The sequence below is a fragment of the Dendrobates tinctorius genome, unplaced genomic scaffold, assembly GCF_039654945.1.
Source record: "Dendrobates tinctorius isolate UK_male_01 unplaced genomic scaffold, ASM3965494v1 ptg000174l, whole genome shotgun sequence".
NCBI classification, from domain to species: domain Eukaryota; kingdom Metazoa; phylum Chordata; class Amphibia; order Anura; family Dendrobatidae; genus Dendrobates; species Dendrobates tinctorius.
In genome coordinates this window covers 4,388,235-4,405,843 of record NW_027361841.1, presented here as the reverse complement: position 1 = coordinate 4,405,843, position 17,609 = coordinate 4,388,235, and the positions used below count along the sequence as shown (strand labels likewise).

The 17,609-nt window shown below is 43.4% G+C and overlaps 1 protein-coding gene across 1 annotated transcript in view; it reads right to left on the bottom strand.

Moving 5' to 3' along the window:
• Positions 1-17,609, bottom strand: part of SUV39H2 (SUV39H2 histone lysine methyltransferase) — a 52,712-nt gene that overhangs the window by 6,536 nt on the left and 28,567 nt on the right. Inside the window, exons 4-5 of the mRNA XM_073551285.1 lie at positions 13,112-13,258; positions 9,170-9,299 (exon numbers count right to left, since the gene is read on the bottom strand). Coding sequence (XP_073407386.1) covers positions 9,170-9,299; positions 13,112-13,258 — 277 coding nt within the window. The remainder of the gene's footprint in view (positions 1-9,169; positions 9,300-13,111; positions 13,259-17,609) is intronic.

Below are 17,609 nucleotides of genomic sequence, written 5' to 3'. Positions count from 1 at the left end.
CAGGCAGAGGGGAGTGGACTGGCCTGAGGGAAGTTTGCGATTGCACGAAGAACATGCAAAGTACTTGACTAAAGTGCAGGGGGGGGGGCGGTATAGCGGGTACGATCAGACTTAGACATAGTGAAAAGCTGAGGTAATGCCGGAAGGTTGGGGGACAGAGGGCGGAGAAGGGTCAGTCTGCAGTGCAGAGCTACTCACGGTCCGGTGTCCCCAGAAGCGATGCTCTGCGACCTGTCAGTGGATGCAGGTCAGAGCGAAATCCGGCCGACAGCCCTCCTGACAAAAAACCAGCTGGAGAAGATGATGTCCAGTGAGGAGTTGGTGCCCGGCTAACAGGCTGGGAAAATGGCGCCGTCCTGAGAAAAAGCGCGCCTTAGGAGAGGAGGAAGGGCGGAGCACCACGCAGGGTTAATGATTCACCGCCCTCTAGCCAATGACAGGCTGGGCAGGTGAAGGACAGGCGGTGGGAGGGCCTGGGAAGAGCGGGAGAGAAGCCTGCTTAGAAGAAAGGGGCGGGGGGCGTGGCCGCGACGCAGCGGTAGGCCCGAACTGAAGCCGGGGCCTAAATTAGTTGCGGCGGCCGCCTGTCAGCAGGGGGTCGGCGCGGAGGTCCGAAAAAGAGGGACGCCGCAGACGCAAGTCGCTCCCAATAGGGAAAAAAACCCTGTGCTCCCTGTCCCCAGCAAGGGGGGGGATGCCCGGCAACATTGAGCTGCCTATAGCCTTGTGGCGACCACGAGCGACCGCAGCGCCTACAACCGGGGTCCCCTGTGCCATTGAAGAGGTGACCGTCGGGAATGGGCAGCCAGGAAAATAAATATGAAGCCGGGGCCTAATACTCACCCATCCACGATCCGTTACCTGTCTGAAGAAGTCTTTGCGTCTCATCCAACCGACAGGCTCTGGTAGGCGAGTGGGAGGGAGACTGGCGACAAGGACCCCTGGAGTCGCTGGCACGTCTTGGTGTCGGCGTCCGTCTGGCTGGTCCTGCCGCGGAGAACTGCAAGGATACGGGGTGGCAGTACACGCCGTACTTGCAGACTCCATGTGGGAGTACAGATGTGACTTTTCACTCTGTATCCCTCCGTAGAACCTGAAAAGGAACGACGCACGACGAGGTAGATATGGGTCTAATAAAAGACCCGTGTCCACCTCCTACTGACACTAAGCTAAACTGAGGAATTCTCTGCCGGTCGGTGGGGTGTACACTGCGGAGGAGGAGCTAACTTTTTTTGTGCATAGTGTCAGCCTCCTAGTGGCAGCAGCATACACCCAAGGTCTCTGTGTCCCCCAATAAGGCGAACGAGAAAATAAAACAGTTATAGCTCTCAAAATTAAGTGATGCAAAAATATTTTTTTATACAAGTTTTTATTGTATAAAAGCGCAGAAACATAAAAAAATTATATAAATGAGGTATCGCTGTAATCGTACTGACCCGAAGAATAAAACTGCTTTATTAAATTTTACCACACGTGGAACGGTATAAACGCTTATATTAAATTTCTCGCCATACCTCTATTGAGTCAGGGAGTCTTCTCCCCGACTCAACTGCCTCGCAGCCGTCCATCATCCCCCTTGCTTTCTCGTGACGTCACTGGCGCCTGCGCTCTGCAATCGGGTGATGTAAGGACATCGCACCTACGTGTAGCGGAGGCCCCAGAACCCGCCCCGCAGTGTGTTATGATGTATTTACACTGCGGGGCTGGGAATCTGGTGCCTGAGCATGAGGATCTCTGCGCCTGTCTCCATATCCCTCCGCTTCTTTCCTCCACCGGAATACACTAATGGAATTTCATTGTAATATAAATTTACAAGCAATGTTTACTTTGCCACCCTTATAATCGTTACTGTTAGGTGATGTGCTGTGCTGCCTGTGATCTCCTTGGTGTGGGGAGTTCTGCTTCAGCTCACTATGACGCTGCCGACGTATGTCGGTGAGGGAAAGAGGCGGAGGGAGATGGGGCAGGCGCAGAGATCGTCAATATGCAGGCACCAAATTCCCAGCCCCGCATAACACACTGCAGGGAGGGATCTGGGGCCTCCGCTACACACAGGCGCAATATCCTTACATCACCTGATGCAAGTTCCCGGGCAGTGCGCACGGGCACATGCCCGAGAACTGATTGCAGAGTGTAGGCGCCGGTGACTTCACGAGATAGAGAAGGCGGTGCCTGGAGTCCAGAGGGGGATGAGTGAGGGGGAGAAAATATAACTCCCTGACTCAATAGAGGTATGGTGCGAAATTTTTAAAACTCATTTCAGCGTTCCTAGGGATAATAAACATAAGAGCCACCTTCACAGAATGCGGCCTTAGTGCTGCTGAAGGTGGCTCTTTTACATTATTAGGCCCTGGCCGGGGGGGATGGAGGGGGCAGGTTCCCTTTAAAGGCATGAAAATTCAAAATTGGAAAATTGTGAAATTTTCAAAATTGTAATCAAATTTCCGGTTTTTGTTTTTTTTTGTTTCACAAATGATCACAAGTCATATCAAACAAATTTTACGACTATCATGAAGTACAATAAGTCATGAGAAGTCAGAATCATCACCGGGATCCATGGAAGCGGTCCAGAGGTATTACCTCATAAAGAGACCGTGGTCAGAATTGTGAAAATTGGACTGGTCATTAACATGCAAGCCACCCTTTGGGGGTAAAGGGGTTTATACGCTACCTTATTTTGTTAGCCTTTTAGGAGGTTTAAAAATGTAGCAGTAATTTTTCATTTTTTCAAGGAAACTTTTTGAGGGACCTATCCAACTTTGAAATGAATTAAAAGGTCCTATATTTTGGAAAACCCACAAAAGTAATACAATTTTAAAAACAGTACTCCCTGACATATTGAAAACTTCTGTCAGATAGCTTATTAACCCTTCAGGTGATTATCAGGAATTAATGCAAAGTGGTATAGCAGGAATGAAAAAGTGTTTTTTTACCACCTAAATTTCACCAACTTCTGAACTGACCGCTATAGCCCGGAGAATCTAAGGCCGCTATTTAGCCATGAACTGCCATGGTAAACAACAGGATCACACAATTATGATCTTTGTGTGTCAATTAAAGTGGAAGCCCCCACAATCTATTAACCATTTAATTGATGTTGTCACTTGTCAGCAGCAACTAAGGGGTTAAACATATGGACTGTGCCAACACTGATAGTTTGTGATATAGCAAGTTGTCAGCTATAATGTACAGTTGACAGCTGCTGGATTGTAACTTGTATGGGGATGATATTCTCTTATATCTCAGGTCAGTAAAAAGACTTATTGGCTGTCATTAAGGGGTTAAAATGTTAAGAGGAGTCAAATTATAGAATGAAACATCTCAAAAGTATATTCAGCCTAAGGCTACTTTCACACTTGCGTTTTTTTTGCGCTGCGTGCGCAGTGCAAACGCGCATAAGAAAATGCATCATGCTTTTTTGGGGGTTTTGCGCATGTTTTTACAAAAAACGGCATGCTTTTTTTGCGCTGACGTGCGCATTACCATGCGCATGTCAGCGCTCCCATAGATTATAATGTGTTTGTGGGTGAATTTTGTGCGCATGCATTTTTTTGAGACAGGTCGGACGCACAAAAAATGCAACAGGATGCATTTTGTGCACCCGGGCGCACACTACAAAAAAACCGCATGCGCATACAAACGTGTACAAACGCATGTCTATGTGCACCCATGTTAAGTATAGGGAAAAAACCGCATGGGCATGTTTGCGCAAAAACGCAGCACAAAATAACGCAAGTGTGAAACCAGCCTAAGCCCACCCAGCCTGACAGCTAGTAATGAGCAATGTGAGATCTCTGCAGCAGTAGGGACACTGAAGAGCTGTCAGTCAGGCAAGGAGGGCAGAGATTGAGTTAAAGGAAATATACAGCCATTCTGACATGTATTTTCAATGCAACATCCTTATCAGAACATTGAGAGAAGCAGAATCTAGTCTGCATGTGACCGCAACCATGCAAACTGCACACTTTACCGCCCACTTGTGCTGTTACTACAGGGAAATCATGAGTTTCACAATCAAGAAATATCCAGTCACATGGAGTGACTGCAAAAGTTTGTCTAGTTTCTAGAAAACGTTTTTTTAAAGAATGTAGGCAGTTTTTAAATAAGAAATCTGGCAACCTGCGGTTTAAAACTAAACTATAAGGTTTGAAAACAAAATCCATCAAACAGAAAACAATATCCAGGATAGGACCCTATACCAAGTGGTGCAGAGGGTCGTATTATAGGACACTCTCATATAATCATAGAAACACTAGAGGGAAAAAAAAAAAAAAAAAAGAGGGGAAGTCAAAAACAAAAAACTACCAATTTTATTTAACACAATTTATAACAACAGTGAATAAACACAATGGAAATGACAAAAGATGTACAATGTGGAACAAAGGTGCAGAAAGCACACAGACCCCAAAAGTATACAGTGGATGGGGGACCAATGGGAATAGCAGCATTGCAAATAATGTGCCAGTGCTTACTACAATTCCTAACCACTCTTCCTGAGTCCTAACAGTATATCTATTAAATTTGAAGCCTCACTAGACAAAAATAAGTGTCCAAAGTCCAAGCTCAATAATTATAGCTCAGAGGCTCATAATAGCAGTCACCGGAAGAGTGACAATGATCAGTCAGTATGTACAGCTATAGCCATTACCATCAGGTCTTACCCATAGTCTCCACACAGGGTCTCATGCCAGCAGCCCAAATGCCCCATTGTACTTGTACTTATGCACTGTTGTAAATTACACTACCGTTCAAAAGTTTGGGGTCACCCAGACAATTTTGTGTTTTCCATGAAAACTCATACTTTTATTAATCAAATGAGTTGCCAAATGAATTTAAAATCTAGTCCACACATTGACAAGGATCGAAAAAAATATTTTTCTTTGAAATAATAAATTTTCTCCTTCAAACCTTGCTTTCGTCAAAGAATGCTCCCTTTGCAGCAATTACAGCATTGCAGATCTTTGGCATTCTAGCAGTTAATTTGCTGAGGTAATTTGGAGAAATTTCACCCCTTGCTTCCAGAAGCCCCTACTACAAAGTTGGTTTGGCTTGATGGGCACTTTTTGCGTACCATATGGTCAAGCTGCTCCCACAACAGCTCAATGCGGTTGAGATCTGGTGACCTCACTGGCCACTCCATTACAAATAGAATACCAGCTGCCTGCTTCTTCCCTAAATAGTTCTTGAATAATTTGGAGTTGTGCTTTGGGTCATTGTCCTGTTGTAGGATGAAATTGGCTCCAATCAAGTGCTGTCCACAGGGTATGGCATTGCAAAATGGAGCGATAGCCTTCCTTATTCAAAACCCCTTTTACCTTGTACAAATATCCCACTTTACCAGCACCAAAGCAACCCCAGACCATCACATTACCTCCACCATGCTTGACAGATGGTGTCAGGCACTCCATCCAGCGTCTTTTCAGTTGTTCTGCATCTCACAAATGTTCTTCTGTGTGATTCAAACACTTCAAAACTTTTGATTCGTCTGTCCATAACACTTTTTTCCAATCTTCCTCTGTCCAATGTCTGTGTTCTTTTGCCCATATTAATCTTTTCCTTTTATTAGCCAGTCTCAGATGTTTTTTTGTTTGCCACTCTGCCCTGAAGGCCAGCATGCCGGAGTCGCATCTTCACTGTAGACGTTGACACTGGCGTTCTGCGTGTACTATTTAATGAAGCTCCCAGTTGAGGACCTGTGAGGTGTCAATTTCTCAAACTACAGACTCTAATGTACTTGTTTTGTTGCTCAGTTGTGCAGCGGGGCCTCTCACTTCTCTTTCTTCTCTGGTAAGAGCCTGTTTGTGCTCTCCTCTGAAGGGAGTTGTACACACTGTTGTAGGAAATCTTCAGTTTCTTGGCAATTTCTCGCATAGAATAGCCTTCATTTCTAAGAACAAGACTATATTGTCGAGTTTCACATGAAAGTTCTTTTTTTCTGGCCATTTTGAGAGTTTAATGGAACCAACAAATGTAATGCTCCAGATTCTCAACTAGCTCAAAGGAAGGTCAGGTTTATAGCTTCTCTAACCAGCCAAACTGTTTTCAGCTGTGCTACCATACTTGCACAAGGGTTTTCAAGACTACTTTAACCATCCATTAGCCTTCTTACACAGTTAGCAAACACAATGTACCATAAGAACACTGGAGTGATGGTTGTTGGAAATGGGCTTCTATACACCTATGAACATATTGCATTACAAACCAGACGTTTGCGGCTAGAATAGTCATTTACTACATTAACATTGTATAGAGTGTATTTCTGAATCATTTAATGTTAGCTTCATTGGAAAAAACTGTGCTTTTCTTTCAAAAAATAAGGCGATTTCTAAGTGACCCTAAACCTTTGAACGGTAGTATGTGTGTTAAATAAAATTGGTACTTTTTATTTTTGATTTTGATTCCAGCTAAAGCACCACTGCAGCTTTTTTTTATATTTCATTGAAGTGGTGTCACTAATGTAAATTCCCTACCCTTAGTAATGTACTTACCAGCCACTATTTTCACCTGTTATTGGCGCTGCTCTGGTTTTCTTCTGCCGTTTGTGACCTGTCTGATCGTTCCAGTTTGCTGGGCGAACTGGAGCTCACGTCTCAATGTAAATGTATGAGATCCAGAGCGAGGCTCTAATAGACTTACACAGAGCTTGTGACCATTATTCTCTTACTTCTATAGTCAGTCAGGAGATGTGGTCACAAGATTGTGGAGCAAGACCACATCGGTATTGGGAAAAGCTGAAGACAGCAGCTGTTAAGAATATTACTTTGAGCACACAACATGGATTATTGATACCATTCCAGTGTTAAACAAAAACACACTGGTGCTTTAAAAAAAAAAAAAAAAAATATATATGACAGATGAACCTGGCCTAATGCTAAAGTTATAAAAGAAACTCTGGAGAGTGTGAGAAATTGGTAAAAAAAAAAAGCTACCAGAATTCTCTCTAGGTATTGTATGATATGGCATAATATAAACTTTGACAATTTAAAAAAGCCACACGGAGTTGATAGTGCCACAGTAAAAGAAAATACACAAGAGGGATCAGCAAAGCATGTTCATTTGATTTCTACAAATTAAGCTTAACTAAAATAATGCTGTTACCTATGGATTCTTTAATAAATACATGCATAATACCCTTCCCCACATAGCTCCGATAGGTAGGTTGTACTATATGTAAAGCCAATTCAATAAATATTTGGTAACAGTAAAGATGGCCAATCACCCTTAAAATGTGATTAACTCCTTATTCTGTCAGACTTAGCCCTATAAAACGTATAGCTGCAGTTTAGATTTCCCCTCTTATCAGGGGAAAAAAAAAAATTATTCATTTGACGCAAATGCAACACGGTGCGTTTGGCACACCGTCAAACGCATACCTACGCACGGCCTGCGTACCCAATGCTAGAGATAGGGTACGCAGGTCGCTTGCAGCGTCATGCGCCCATAGGCGGAGCTGACTGGAGGAGGCGCAGCTTCACGGCGGCCTTGCGCATCCCTCTGCAGCTCCAGGAAACGCTAGTGTGAAAGTAGCCTAAATGAGGGCTGTTTAAGGTCAAGGGCTTGGTGTACCATTACACCCCCTCAGTCAAAATGTCACACCCATCCTTAAGCTTAATAACAGTGCTCGCTAGCTTAGAGCAAACCAGGGCTGTGGAGTCGGTAAGCCAAACCTGCGACTCCGACTCCTCAATTTCCCTTACACCGACTCCAACTCCGACTCAGACTCCGACTCCCACACATATTGCTTATATTTAAGTGAAAAATTTATTGTAGTACAATGTGAATCTCAGACATTTAATCATTTTTATGATCCAATAATCAAGATATTTAGATAGAACAGAATATATATTGGTGTACTACCCGGTTTTCATTCTTTTTGGTACAGATACGATATGGATAGACAGATATGGATAAATGGATAGATAGAGCAGATTTCTAATCTGCTTTTGCTATTGAAAACATTATCTATGAGCTCAAAAACCTTTCAGGTGATGCAGTTTTTTAAAAAGATGATCAGCTTTTGCAGCTGAAAAACGTATCCTCAAAAAACACAGGAAAAACGCTGTGTGTGAATGTAGCCTTAGATCAGGAATATAACAGCCATTTATAGGACATTTCATAACTTTCCCAAACTCCTATGAAAAAATATTCAGCACATCCTGCATTGAATTACTGTACCCAATTTATTATATATTTTAGGAGTCGGAGTCGGTCCATTTTATACCGACTCCAACTCCGACTCCACCAAAATGAGCACCGACTCCGACTCCACAGCCCTGGAGCAAACGCTGCCTGGACTGAACTGAATCACCAATCCTGCATGTGTGCACACACACTGTAAGCATCTCTGTAGGGCTTGTCTGCAGTGTCAGTGGACAAGCAGAACTAGAGATTCAATTCAGGTAGTGTTAGCTTGATTGACAGCACTTGCTTGATAAGCAGTGGGAGGGTGCACAGCATGTTGAATGAAGGGGCGGAATGGTGCACTGAGCCGACTGTCAGGGCAAGGGTGCACTGAGGAGACCTCTTTAGGGACCAAGTCCTCTATATTACGATATAAAGTAGTTTAAATTGACTTTTAAAGGTTTACAAGTCTCCATTTAAAGCAGCTTTTTCAGCATTGTAGTGGCGCTTCTAATTTAAAATCCCTTCCTGTAGTCTTCTACTTACGCGCCACTGTCTTTACCTTTTATAGGCACTGCTCTGGTCCCACGGCACTATCTTGTGACCGCAACTTCTGACTGGCCGGAAATCAGAAGTAACGGTCACAAGCTCTCTGTACAAGTCTGTGAAAAGCCAGAACGAGGCTCTCAGACTTACACTGAAAAGTGACATCTGACTCACCTAGCAAACAATGGAGTGATCCGGAAGGTACAAACTACTGGACACTGATGGGAGCAGCGGCGATAGAAAGTGAAGACTGCAGCAGATAAGTACAAGACTAAGTGCAGGGACCTTACATTAGAAGCACCACTATAGCGCAGCAATAAAATAAAATTATATATTTGAATACATGAAGTACCAGGAGCTCTATCAAAATAAGTGGATGGAGGCAGAAGATTACATACTTCTGAATTCCTCTGCACAAAAGGTCCATCTGATGTAACATGCATAATATGTATTTATCTTACATTCTGCAGCCTATTACACAAATGAGTTAAAACACTCATACCTTTCATTTGGTAATCAAATGTAAGTTCCTCTCCAGCTTTAATAGGTCTTGTTGAAAACAGTGCAATTCGAGGTAGACGCACATCCAGATTATCAATAAATACGTTGTATACCTGAAGATTGGGATCACACTAAAATCCAAGACAATAAAGAAGACCTGTAAGGTCTAGGTACAAATGAACATTATTAAAATTCACAAGTTTTTATGCATCAAAATCTCTGTATAACGGAAGGAATGAATGAATGAATAGGTGAGAAGGGGCAGACTTGTGAATACTGAGATGTAGTCTGCTTGAATTACAAAGAAGGTGTATGATATGGGTTTAAAAAAAAAAAAAAAAAAAAAAATGCATGGTCAGGAAGAAAACTACAAGGTCAGTAATTTCCATCTTTAAAAATAGCAAAACACCTTAGGCCTCCTGTGCATGTCCATGATTGCAGTACGCGTGGCATCAGTTTTCACAGATGCCACATGTAGCCTTTATAGCTTATGATGCAAATGACATGTCAGTGTGTCTTGCAAAACACAAGAAGACATGTCTGTTTTTTCTGACAGCACGCATGACAAGAGCCAATATAAGTCTATGGGTCTGATAAAGACACATACAGCACATAGATGGAAACAGTACTGTAAGCATTTAACATTACAAAGCATTAGATAATTTTTGTAATTTCATGCTTTCTGTAACCATACCAGAAAATCAATGATGACACCAGTACTAGTTTTTCAAGTGTGTTATATGGAAGTGTGAAGGATGCTTTAGCTTTTCTTCCTAACTCCCACAGGATAAATGCTGAGCACAGTGTGCACAAGTTCCTTTATTGGTAGAGGGTAATAAGCCTCAGCCAAATCACCTTTGGAAATGGCTGATCTGCCATGAGAATAATGGATTGAACATGTTGAAAGGGAACCTGTCATGTCTGATAATTAACCTGCAGATAGAGATATAATATAATATATACATATTATCAGAAAAGGTAGGTGTATTTACCAACACAGGTCACAAAAATAAACTAAACTAGAGGCAACAAAGGCGCAAAATATTGATGAAACCACCACTCACACACCTACCAATTCCTGTAGGGGGTAGTTACCTAGTATTAGAATTGCACATGGATAAGACTAGTATAGGCTTACAGCCCATTAGTGATGCCCATACTAGTAGATTAGGTGGGCTGCAAGCACTCTAAGTGCATGCCACAGGAACCCTAGGCTGTATGCTGCATGGAAATGAAAAAAAAATGTGCATTTTATACACATACACAAGGGCTGCCATTAGGAATTTCAGGGCCTCATACTGTCAAAATTTAAGCCTCCTTGAGACTCCGCCCAGGCTCAATCCCTAAAAGCTTCCACAGTCCCACCGACCACTCTTGGAAAACCTCCACTTCTGCACCACATCCTCACCGATCACACATTAACATTTCCCAGCAAACAACAGATAACATACATAGCCAGCAGCTTTAAGGCGCCACCACAACAAGGTAGACACTTTTGGCCAAGCTCTACTCTATCATATTACCGTATTTTTCCGACCATAAGTGGGGGGTGCGTCTTATGGTCGCAATATACTAACCTCCAATCATGGGCTCTGTCGTGGTGGCAGCAGGAAGGGCTCTGCGGTGTGGTGGTGGCAGCGGCTCCGCCGGCATTTCCTCGCAGCCCGGAGGCCCCCGCATATCCGTTGCTGGCTGCCGCCATGTTGCGGTGGCCTCCGGGAACATGGACGCCGGGAAGATGGACGGTGCATGCGCGGGTTCAGATCTCGTCCCGAGATCTCGGGAGACTAGATTCAAATCTCCGGGCTGCAAGGAAAATGCCGGCGGAGCCGCCGCCCCTGCACCGGAGCACAGCCCGCCGCCACCCTCACCCCGCAGAGGCCAGCTGCCCCAGCACAGGCCACCTGCCCCAGCACAGCTTCCCCAGCTCAGCACAGGACAGCTGCCCCAGCCCAGCACAGCCCACCTACCCCAGCACAGCCCACCTGCCCCAGCCCAGCTGCCCCAGCCCAGCACAGCCCACCTGCCCCAGCACAGCCCACCCACCCCAGGACAGCTGCCACAGCCCACCTACCCCAGCATAGCCCACCTGCCCCAGCACAGCCCACCTACCCCAGCACCGCACCAGCCTGGAGCACTGAATGACCTCTGTGACCACTCCTCCAACTGTGCCGAATCCCTTCACAGGTAAGCTGAATTCAAACTGTAAGACAGACCACCATTTGACACATTATTATTTTTTTCCCTATTTTCCTTCTTAAAATTGGGGTGCGTCTTATGGTCCGATGCGTCTTATAGTCCGAAAAATACGGTAAACATTTTTTAAAATATCCCATATGCTATTTAAGAGAAAAAATGGAATAGCACAATAAAAAGGGAATTTAGGGTGCAAGGTCCCCCCCCCGAACAAATATCCATTTGTGGAAGTAATATAAAAAGGAAAAAAAGCAAGCAGCAGTCCAATAAATAATGAAAATAAAATTGACTTTATTAGCCCATATGGTGTGGCAACGTTTCAGCTGTGACCAGTCTTTCAAATCCAATTTACAAAACTCTTTTTAGGTATCTTTTTATTTATTTTTCTTTAAGGGAACGGGTCACAATTTTTTTTTAAAATGACCAATACCACCCCATACAAAGGCCAAATACCGTCACACCGTAAACAGACCACATAGTGACTGAATAATACCACATACAAGGAACAAATACAGCCACACCATGGCTGGACCACATATTACCACCACAGTGACTCAATACTTAAAACCGTCATCAGTTCTTACAGTCAGGTCTAGTCTCTGCATAAAATAGTTATCTAGAGCACATTTGCCACTTTCCCTTTTGTCTACAATACACAGCTAAATACAGACGTGCACCCACAATACATAAGTTACTATGCAACCCAACATTTCAAATATAAAAATTATAATCCACCACGGTGCCCCACCAACGATAAATAGCCACTTTCCCCACCAAATATATAAATTATACATAATTTACTCCTTCCATCCTCAAAATATATTATTTGCTCTTCCCCAAGTCATAATTTGCTCTCCCCACCTTCGATTCATCATTTGCAGTTCCTCTCCACCTCCCCCCTCACCTATTTAATTCATTTTATAAAGTAAAGAAAAAGGTTTTTCATACTTACCTCACTGACGATTCCATGCAGGCGCAGCTCTGCTTCTGGTGTCCTCGTACAGGATGGCACGTATGCGATGACGTCATCGTGTACACGCAGTCACCTGACCGGAAGTCGAAAGGGAGCGGGAACTGCGTAGCCGTTCAGGTTAGACGGCTGTGGATAGCAGAGAAAAACTCCCACCGCTGAGGTGTGCGCCACGCACAGAACTTCATTGCACGATGGGGCCAGTGAGCAGAAAGCCTCCCTCTGTACTGATGTTTACCAGGCCCCATACAGCAGTAAGGGCAATAATGCCCTGATGGCGACTCTGAACATACCAGTAATGGTCGCTATTGTGGCCAAAATAAGCATGTCCTGACAATAACTGACAGCCGGCTCTGCACCGATGCAAAAGTAACGCCAGCTGTGAGTCGGTGCCAAGGTGTGCTTAGAGACGTCGCTCTCAGTGATGTGAGCGGTGACTAATTGCTCTGGACTTGCCCACATTGGCTGAAAGCTGGCATCTCCCAGGAAAAAAAAAAATAAGGTAATTTTCTACTGGGGAAGCACTTTCCATAATGCGGCTGGGTACCTTCATATCACTTTTAACCTGCAGATCAACAACATTATTGGACATGATAGCTTCCCTAAAATCCAACATGCTCAAACCTCTTTTCTCAGTTAAGTCTCATAAGAAAGAATTGGGACAGCTCCATAGATAAGATGTCCAGCCTATTCCTCATGTTCATCCGATGGGCCTAGGTTTCCTGACGGTTTTAATGTCTAAAAACATTATAAAGCAAGAATTATATTTCTACTTACACTGTGGTTTACAAAATGTGAGACATTCCCATATCGAGCAGCATCAACAGTGAACTCATCTGATTCATAGTCTAAGTCAAAGAGGTAAGTGATTCCTGTACTATCATACTGCTGTCCCCTTCTCTCGGCCACTTCACTTGTTATTACCTGAAATAAATGCCAGGAGAGAAAAAAAAAAGGGAAATTGTGAAGGAGTTGGAAAATTACACTACTGGATTGTTAAAAAAATAAAAATAAAGCTGCAGAAGTAATCATTAAACAGGTTGTGACTGACATCCATTGTGTGTGTGTATATATATATATATATATATATATATATATATATATATATATATATATATATATATATATATATATTTTTTTTTTTTTTTTTTTTCAAACAATGTGAAAAACATATAGCCAGCTCACCATAAAGGAGTTCCTCTTGATGCAGTAATCTGTGTTCACCCTGTGCTTTGCACGGATCCAGGCAGGGAGTATGCCCCAACAAATAGAAATATGAGGAGATTGGGATCCAGCAAAAGGATGAAAGTTCACCAGATTTGTAAAAACTTCTTCTTTATTAATCCATTATGTCATAAAAAGTAAGAGGAACTCCAATCAATTAGTAGCATTCCAGCAAAGGACTACATGTTTCAGCTCTATGTGCCTTCCTTATGGTCCTTTTGCTGGATCCCAATCTCCTCATATTTCTCTCTATCTATATATCTATCTCATAATGCCACTTGTTGAACAGATCTCATTAAGGCTATGTGCCCACATAGCGTTTTAAAACGCACAGTGAAAATCGGACTCCTTCCCAGAAAACGCGCTTTTTTTCGCGATTCTGTTTGCGATTTTGCCGCGATTTTCTCAAGCACTTTCCAAGCGATTTGAAGCATCGCTTGGAAAGTGATTGACAGGTTGGTCACACTCGTCAAACATAGTGTTTGACAAGTGTGAGCAGCTTTTTACCATTGAGGCCGCCTATGCAGCATCAATAGTAAAAGATAGAATGTTAAAAATGATTAAAAAAATCGGGGTATATTTACCTTCCGACGTCCCGAGCTGCCTTCCTGGCCTCAGCGTTCCCAGTAATGCTTTGCGAGACCTGTGATGACGTTGGTCTCGCGTTACTATAGCGATCTCACGAGACTGCTAGAGTCACCCGAGACTACATCATCACGGGACCTTGCCGCAAGGCATTACTGGGAACGCTGTGGCCCGGGAATGCAGCGCGGGACATCGGAAGGGAAATATACCCCGATTTTTTATTTTTTACAGTGGGATGGTACCCAGGGCCTGGAGGACAGTCTCCTCTCCTCCAAACCGTGGGTACCAACCGCACATGAGACGCTTAACTTCCCACATGGTGGGCATAGCCACATGCGGGAAGTAAGCGATTCTCATGCATTCCTATGGGTGCGGAATCGCAGCAATTCTTTGCGATTCCGCACAAAAGAATGATCATGCCGCAATTTTTTCCGCGATGCGATTCCGCCGCGGAAAAAAGCGCAGCGTTAGCACAGCATGTGCGGAATGCCATAGGAATGCATAAGGGGCATTCTGTACACGATTTTTAAACGTTTTCGCGCATTAAAAGAGGCATAGATTCTCATGAGGAGAACATAATTTTACCTCTATATAAGTCACTAGTGCGACCACACTTAGAATACTGTGTACAGTTCTGGTCTCCGGTGTATAAGAAAGACATAGCTGAACTGGAGCGGGTGCAGAGAAGAGCGACCAAGGTTATTAGGGAACTAGGGGGTCTGCAATACCAAGACAGGTTATTACACTTGGGGTTATTTAGTTTGAAGAATCGAAGGCTTAGGGGTGATCTTATTACAATGTATAAATATATGTGGGGACAATACAAAGACCTTTCTAATGATCTTTTTACTCTTAGACCTGTGACGGGGACAAGGGGGCATCCTCTACGTCTGGAGGAAAGAAGGTTTAAGCATACTCACAGATGCGGATTCTTTACTGTAAGAGCAGTGAGACTATGGAACTCTCTGCCATATGATGTTGTAATGAGTGATTCACTACTAAAATTTAAGAAGGGACTGGATGCCTTTCTTGAAAAGTATAATATTACAGGGTATATACACTAGTCTCCTTAATATTGCGTTGATCCAGGGAGCTAAGTCTGATTGCCGTATGTGGAGTCGGGAAGGAATTTTTTTCCCCAATGTGAAGCTTACTGTTGCCACATGGGGTTTTTTTGCCTTCCTCTGGATCAACATGTTAGGGCAAGTTAGGATAGGATATGGGTTGAACTAGATGGACTTAAAGTCTCCCTTCAACCTTAATAACTATGTTACTATGTAAAAATCGCATCGTGGGCACACAGCCTAAAAGCTCATAATATACTTGTGATGCATACCTTTATGTACAATATGCAACTCATCTTTTTAGAGGAGTATTCTCAAATTAAATTTAAAGTTTAAATTAGAAAGCCTAAAAATAAATTTTCAATGGACTTAGTTTTTTATATCGGCTATTATTTTCCTGCAATGAAAGCTTTTCTCTTTCCTAGTGTGTAGCTGGTTTTCATGGTGCTCAGCTACCACTGCCTGCATAAACTTAGTTACATTCCAGGGGAATCGGTTAACCCCTTAATGACTGCTAATACATCTTTTAACTGACCTGAGATATAAGAGAATAGCCTCCCCATACAGGTGACAATCCAGCAGCTGTTGGCTGTACACTATATAGCTGACAACTTGCTGCATCAGCCGCGATCAGTGCTTGCACCGTGCAAATCTGTTTAACCTCTTAGATGCTGCTGTCAATAGTGACTACATCACATAAATGGTTAACAGAGTGTGGGGGCTTCCTCATTATCCCCATTGGTGCCCTGAGATCATGAATATGTGGTCCTGATGTTTGCCATGGCAATTCAAGCCCAAATAGCGGCCTTAGAGTCTGACAGCTGTTGTAACCTGTTCAGAAGTTAGTAGTATTTATGTGGTAAAAATACACATTTTAATTTCTGTCATGCCACTTTGCATTAATTCCTGAAAATCACCTGAAGGGTCAATAAACTACCTGACTGAAGTTTTTAATATGAGAATCTGTCACCCATTTTTTGTGATATCAGGTAAAGATATCACTCAATTGTGCATCCCATAAGTATTCTAGTAGCACCTTCCATAGCCCCTGACCCCCACCTTTGATGCAAAAATATCTTTTTAATCTGTCTTTCGATGTATGCAAATCGATGCGGTCCGGTCTGATGGGCGGGGCTTATTCTCCCTCCCTTCCCGTTTTGTCCTACGCACTTGTTTCTTATTACTGCGTTCACGTAGTGTTTCCGCGCGTGCGCAGTATGCTTTGCCCAAATGTGGGCAAAGCAGAAAATAAGTATTGCGCATGCGCCGGTATTTTGCATCACTTTCTATTCTCAGGAAGTCTTCCAAGGCAAGCTGTCTGTTCCTGGACGCTGGAATCTTACTGAAGCCCTGCACATTACACCGGAAGCTTCGGATAACAAACCAGTGACTATGTCGGCCGAAATATGGAAAAATTATAGCTCTCAAAATATGGTGATGCGAATTTATTTATTTTTTTAGTAAAAACAAGCATTTAGTGCGGCAGCTGCCAAATGGAGAAAACAATGCATAAAAAAATAAATAAAACCAATTCTTATCTGTTGATATTTTTATTCTGTCACCCAGAGATCGCAGTAAGGCTCGGCGCACATTCATCCTGCGCTGAGCGCTTACACAGGGGATCTGTGTAAACCTCTGAAATACGCAATTCAGTCAGAACCCCCAGAAGAAGATTCCCAAAAATGAGGCAGATGGAGGCACTGTGGACGCAGTCTGTCTTATAATCCAGCAGAGCCCATCTTTTGGGTCTGCATAAAAGCGGGGTCCGCCACAGATTGTGCACTTCTGAAAATAGAGACACGGAGGAACAGAGGCCAGATGGAGACCAGAGTAACTGCTGCCTCATTATGATGATTGGATCCCTCAGGGGTGTCATCTGGATCGCATCATTCAGAGATTAGATGAAAACCCTGATGTTTTGAGTGTAGAGCGCTGGAAACTTGATTAAACGTTATGTAAAATGATCCCAATAAAAGCTTCAACTCAATCCACAATAAAGGCAAGTGCCCACTCAGGACTGTCATGTCTCAATGGAAATATAAGGGACTTCCGCGTTACTGGAAGTGTCTCCTCAACCACCCAAAAGACATTCTATGCTCCCAATCCAAATGCTCCCTCTGGAAGCCCCACAGTGTGTCTAAACCACATTTAGCATTCATATGCTTGGCAGAGGGTATAATTTCCAAAGTGAGCTCACCCTTGGGGGGGGGGGGTCTGCTCTTCTAGCACTTAGGGGCTCTGTATATGGTGTCTGCCAATTATTTTAGGAAAATCTGTGTTCCATGAAGCAAATAACGCTCAGTCCCTCCGGAGTCTTGCCGCATGGCTAAGCAAAACTGTACATCCACATATGGGGTACAGTATTTCCAAATTCAGCAGAAATTGTGGGACAAATTTTGGTG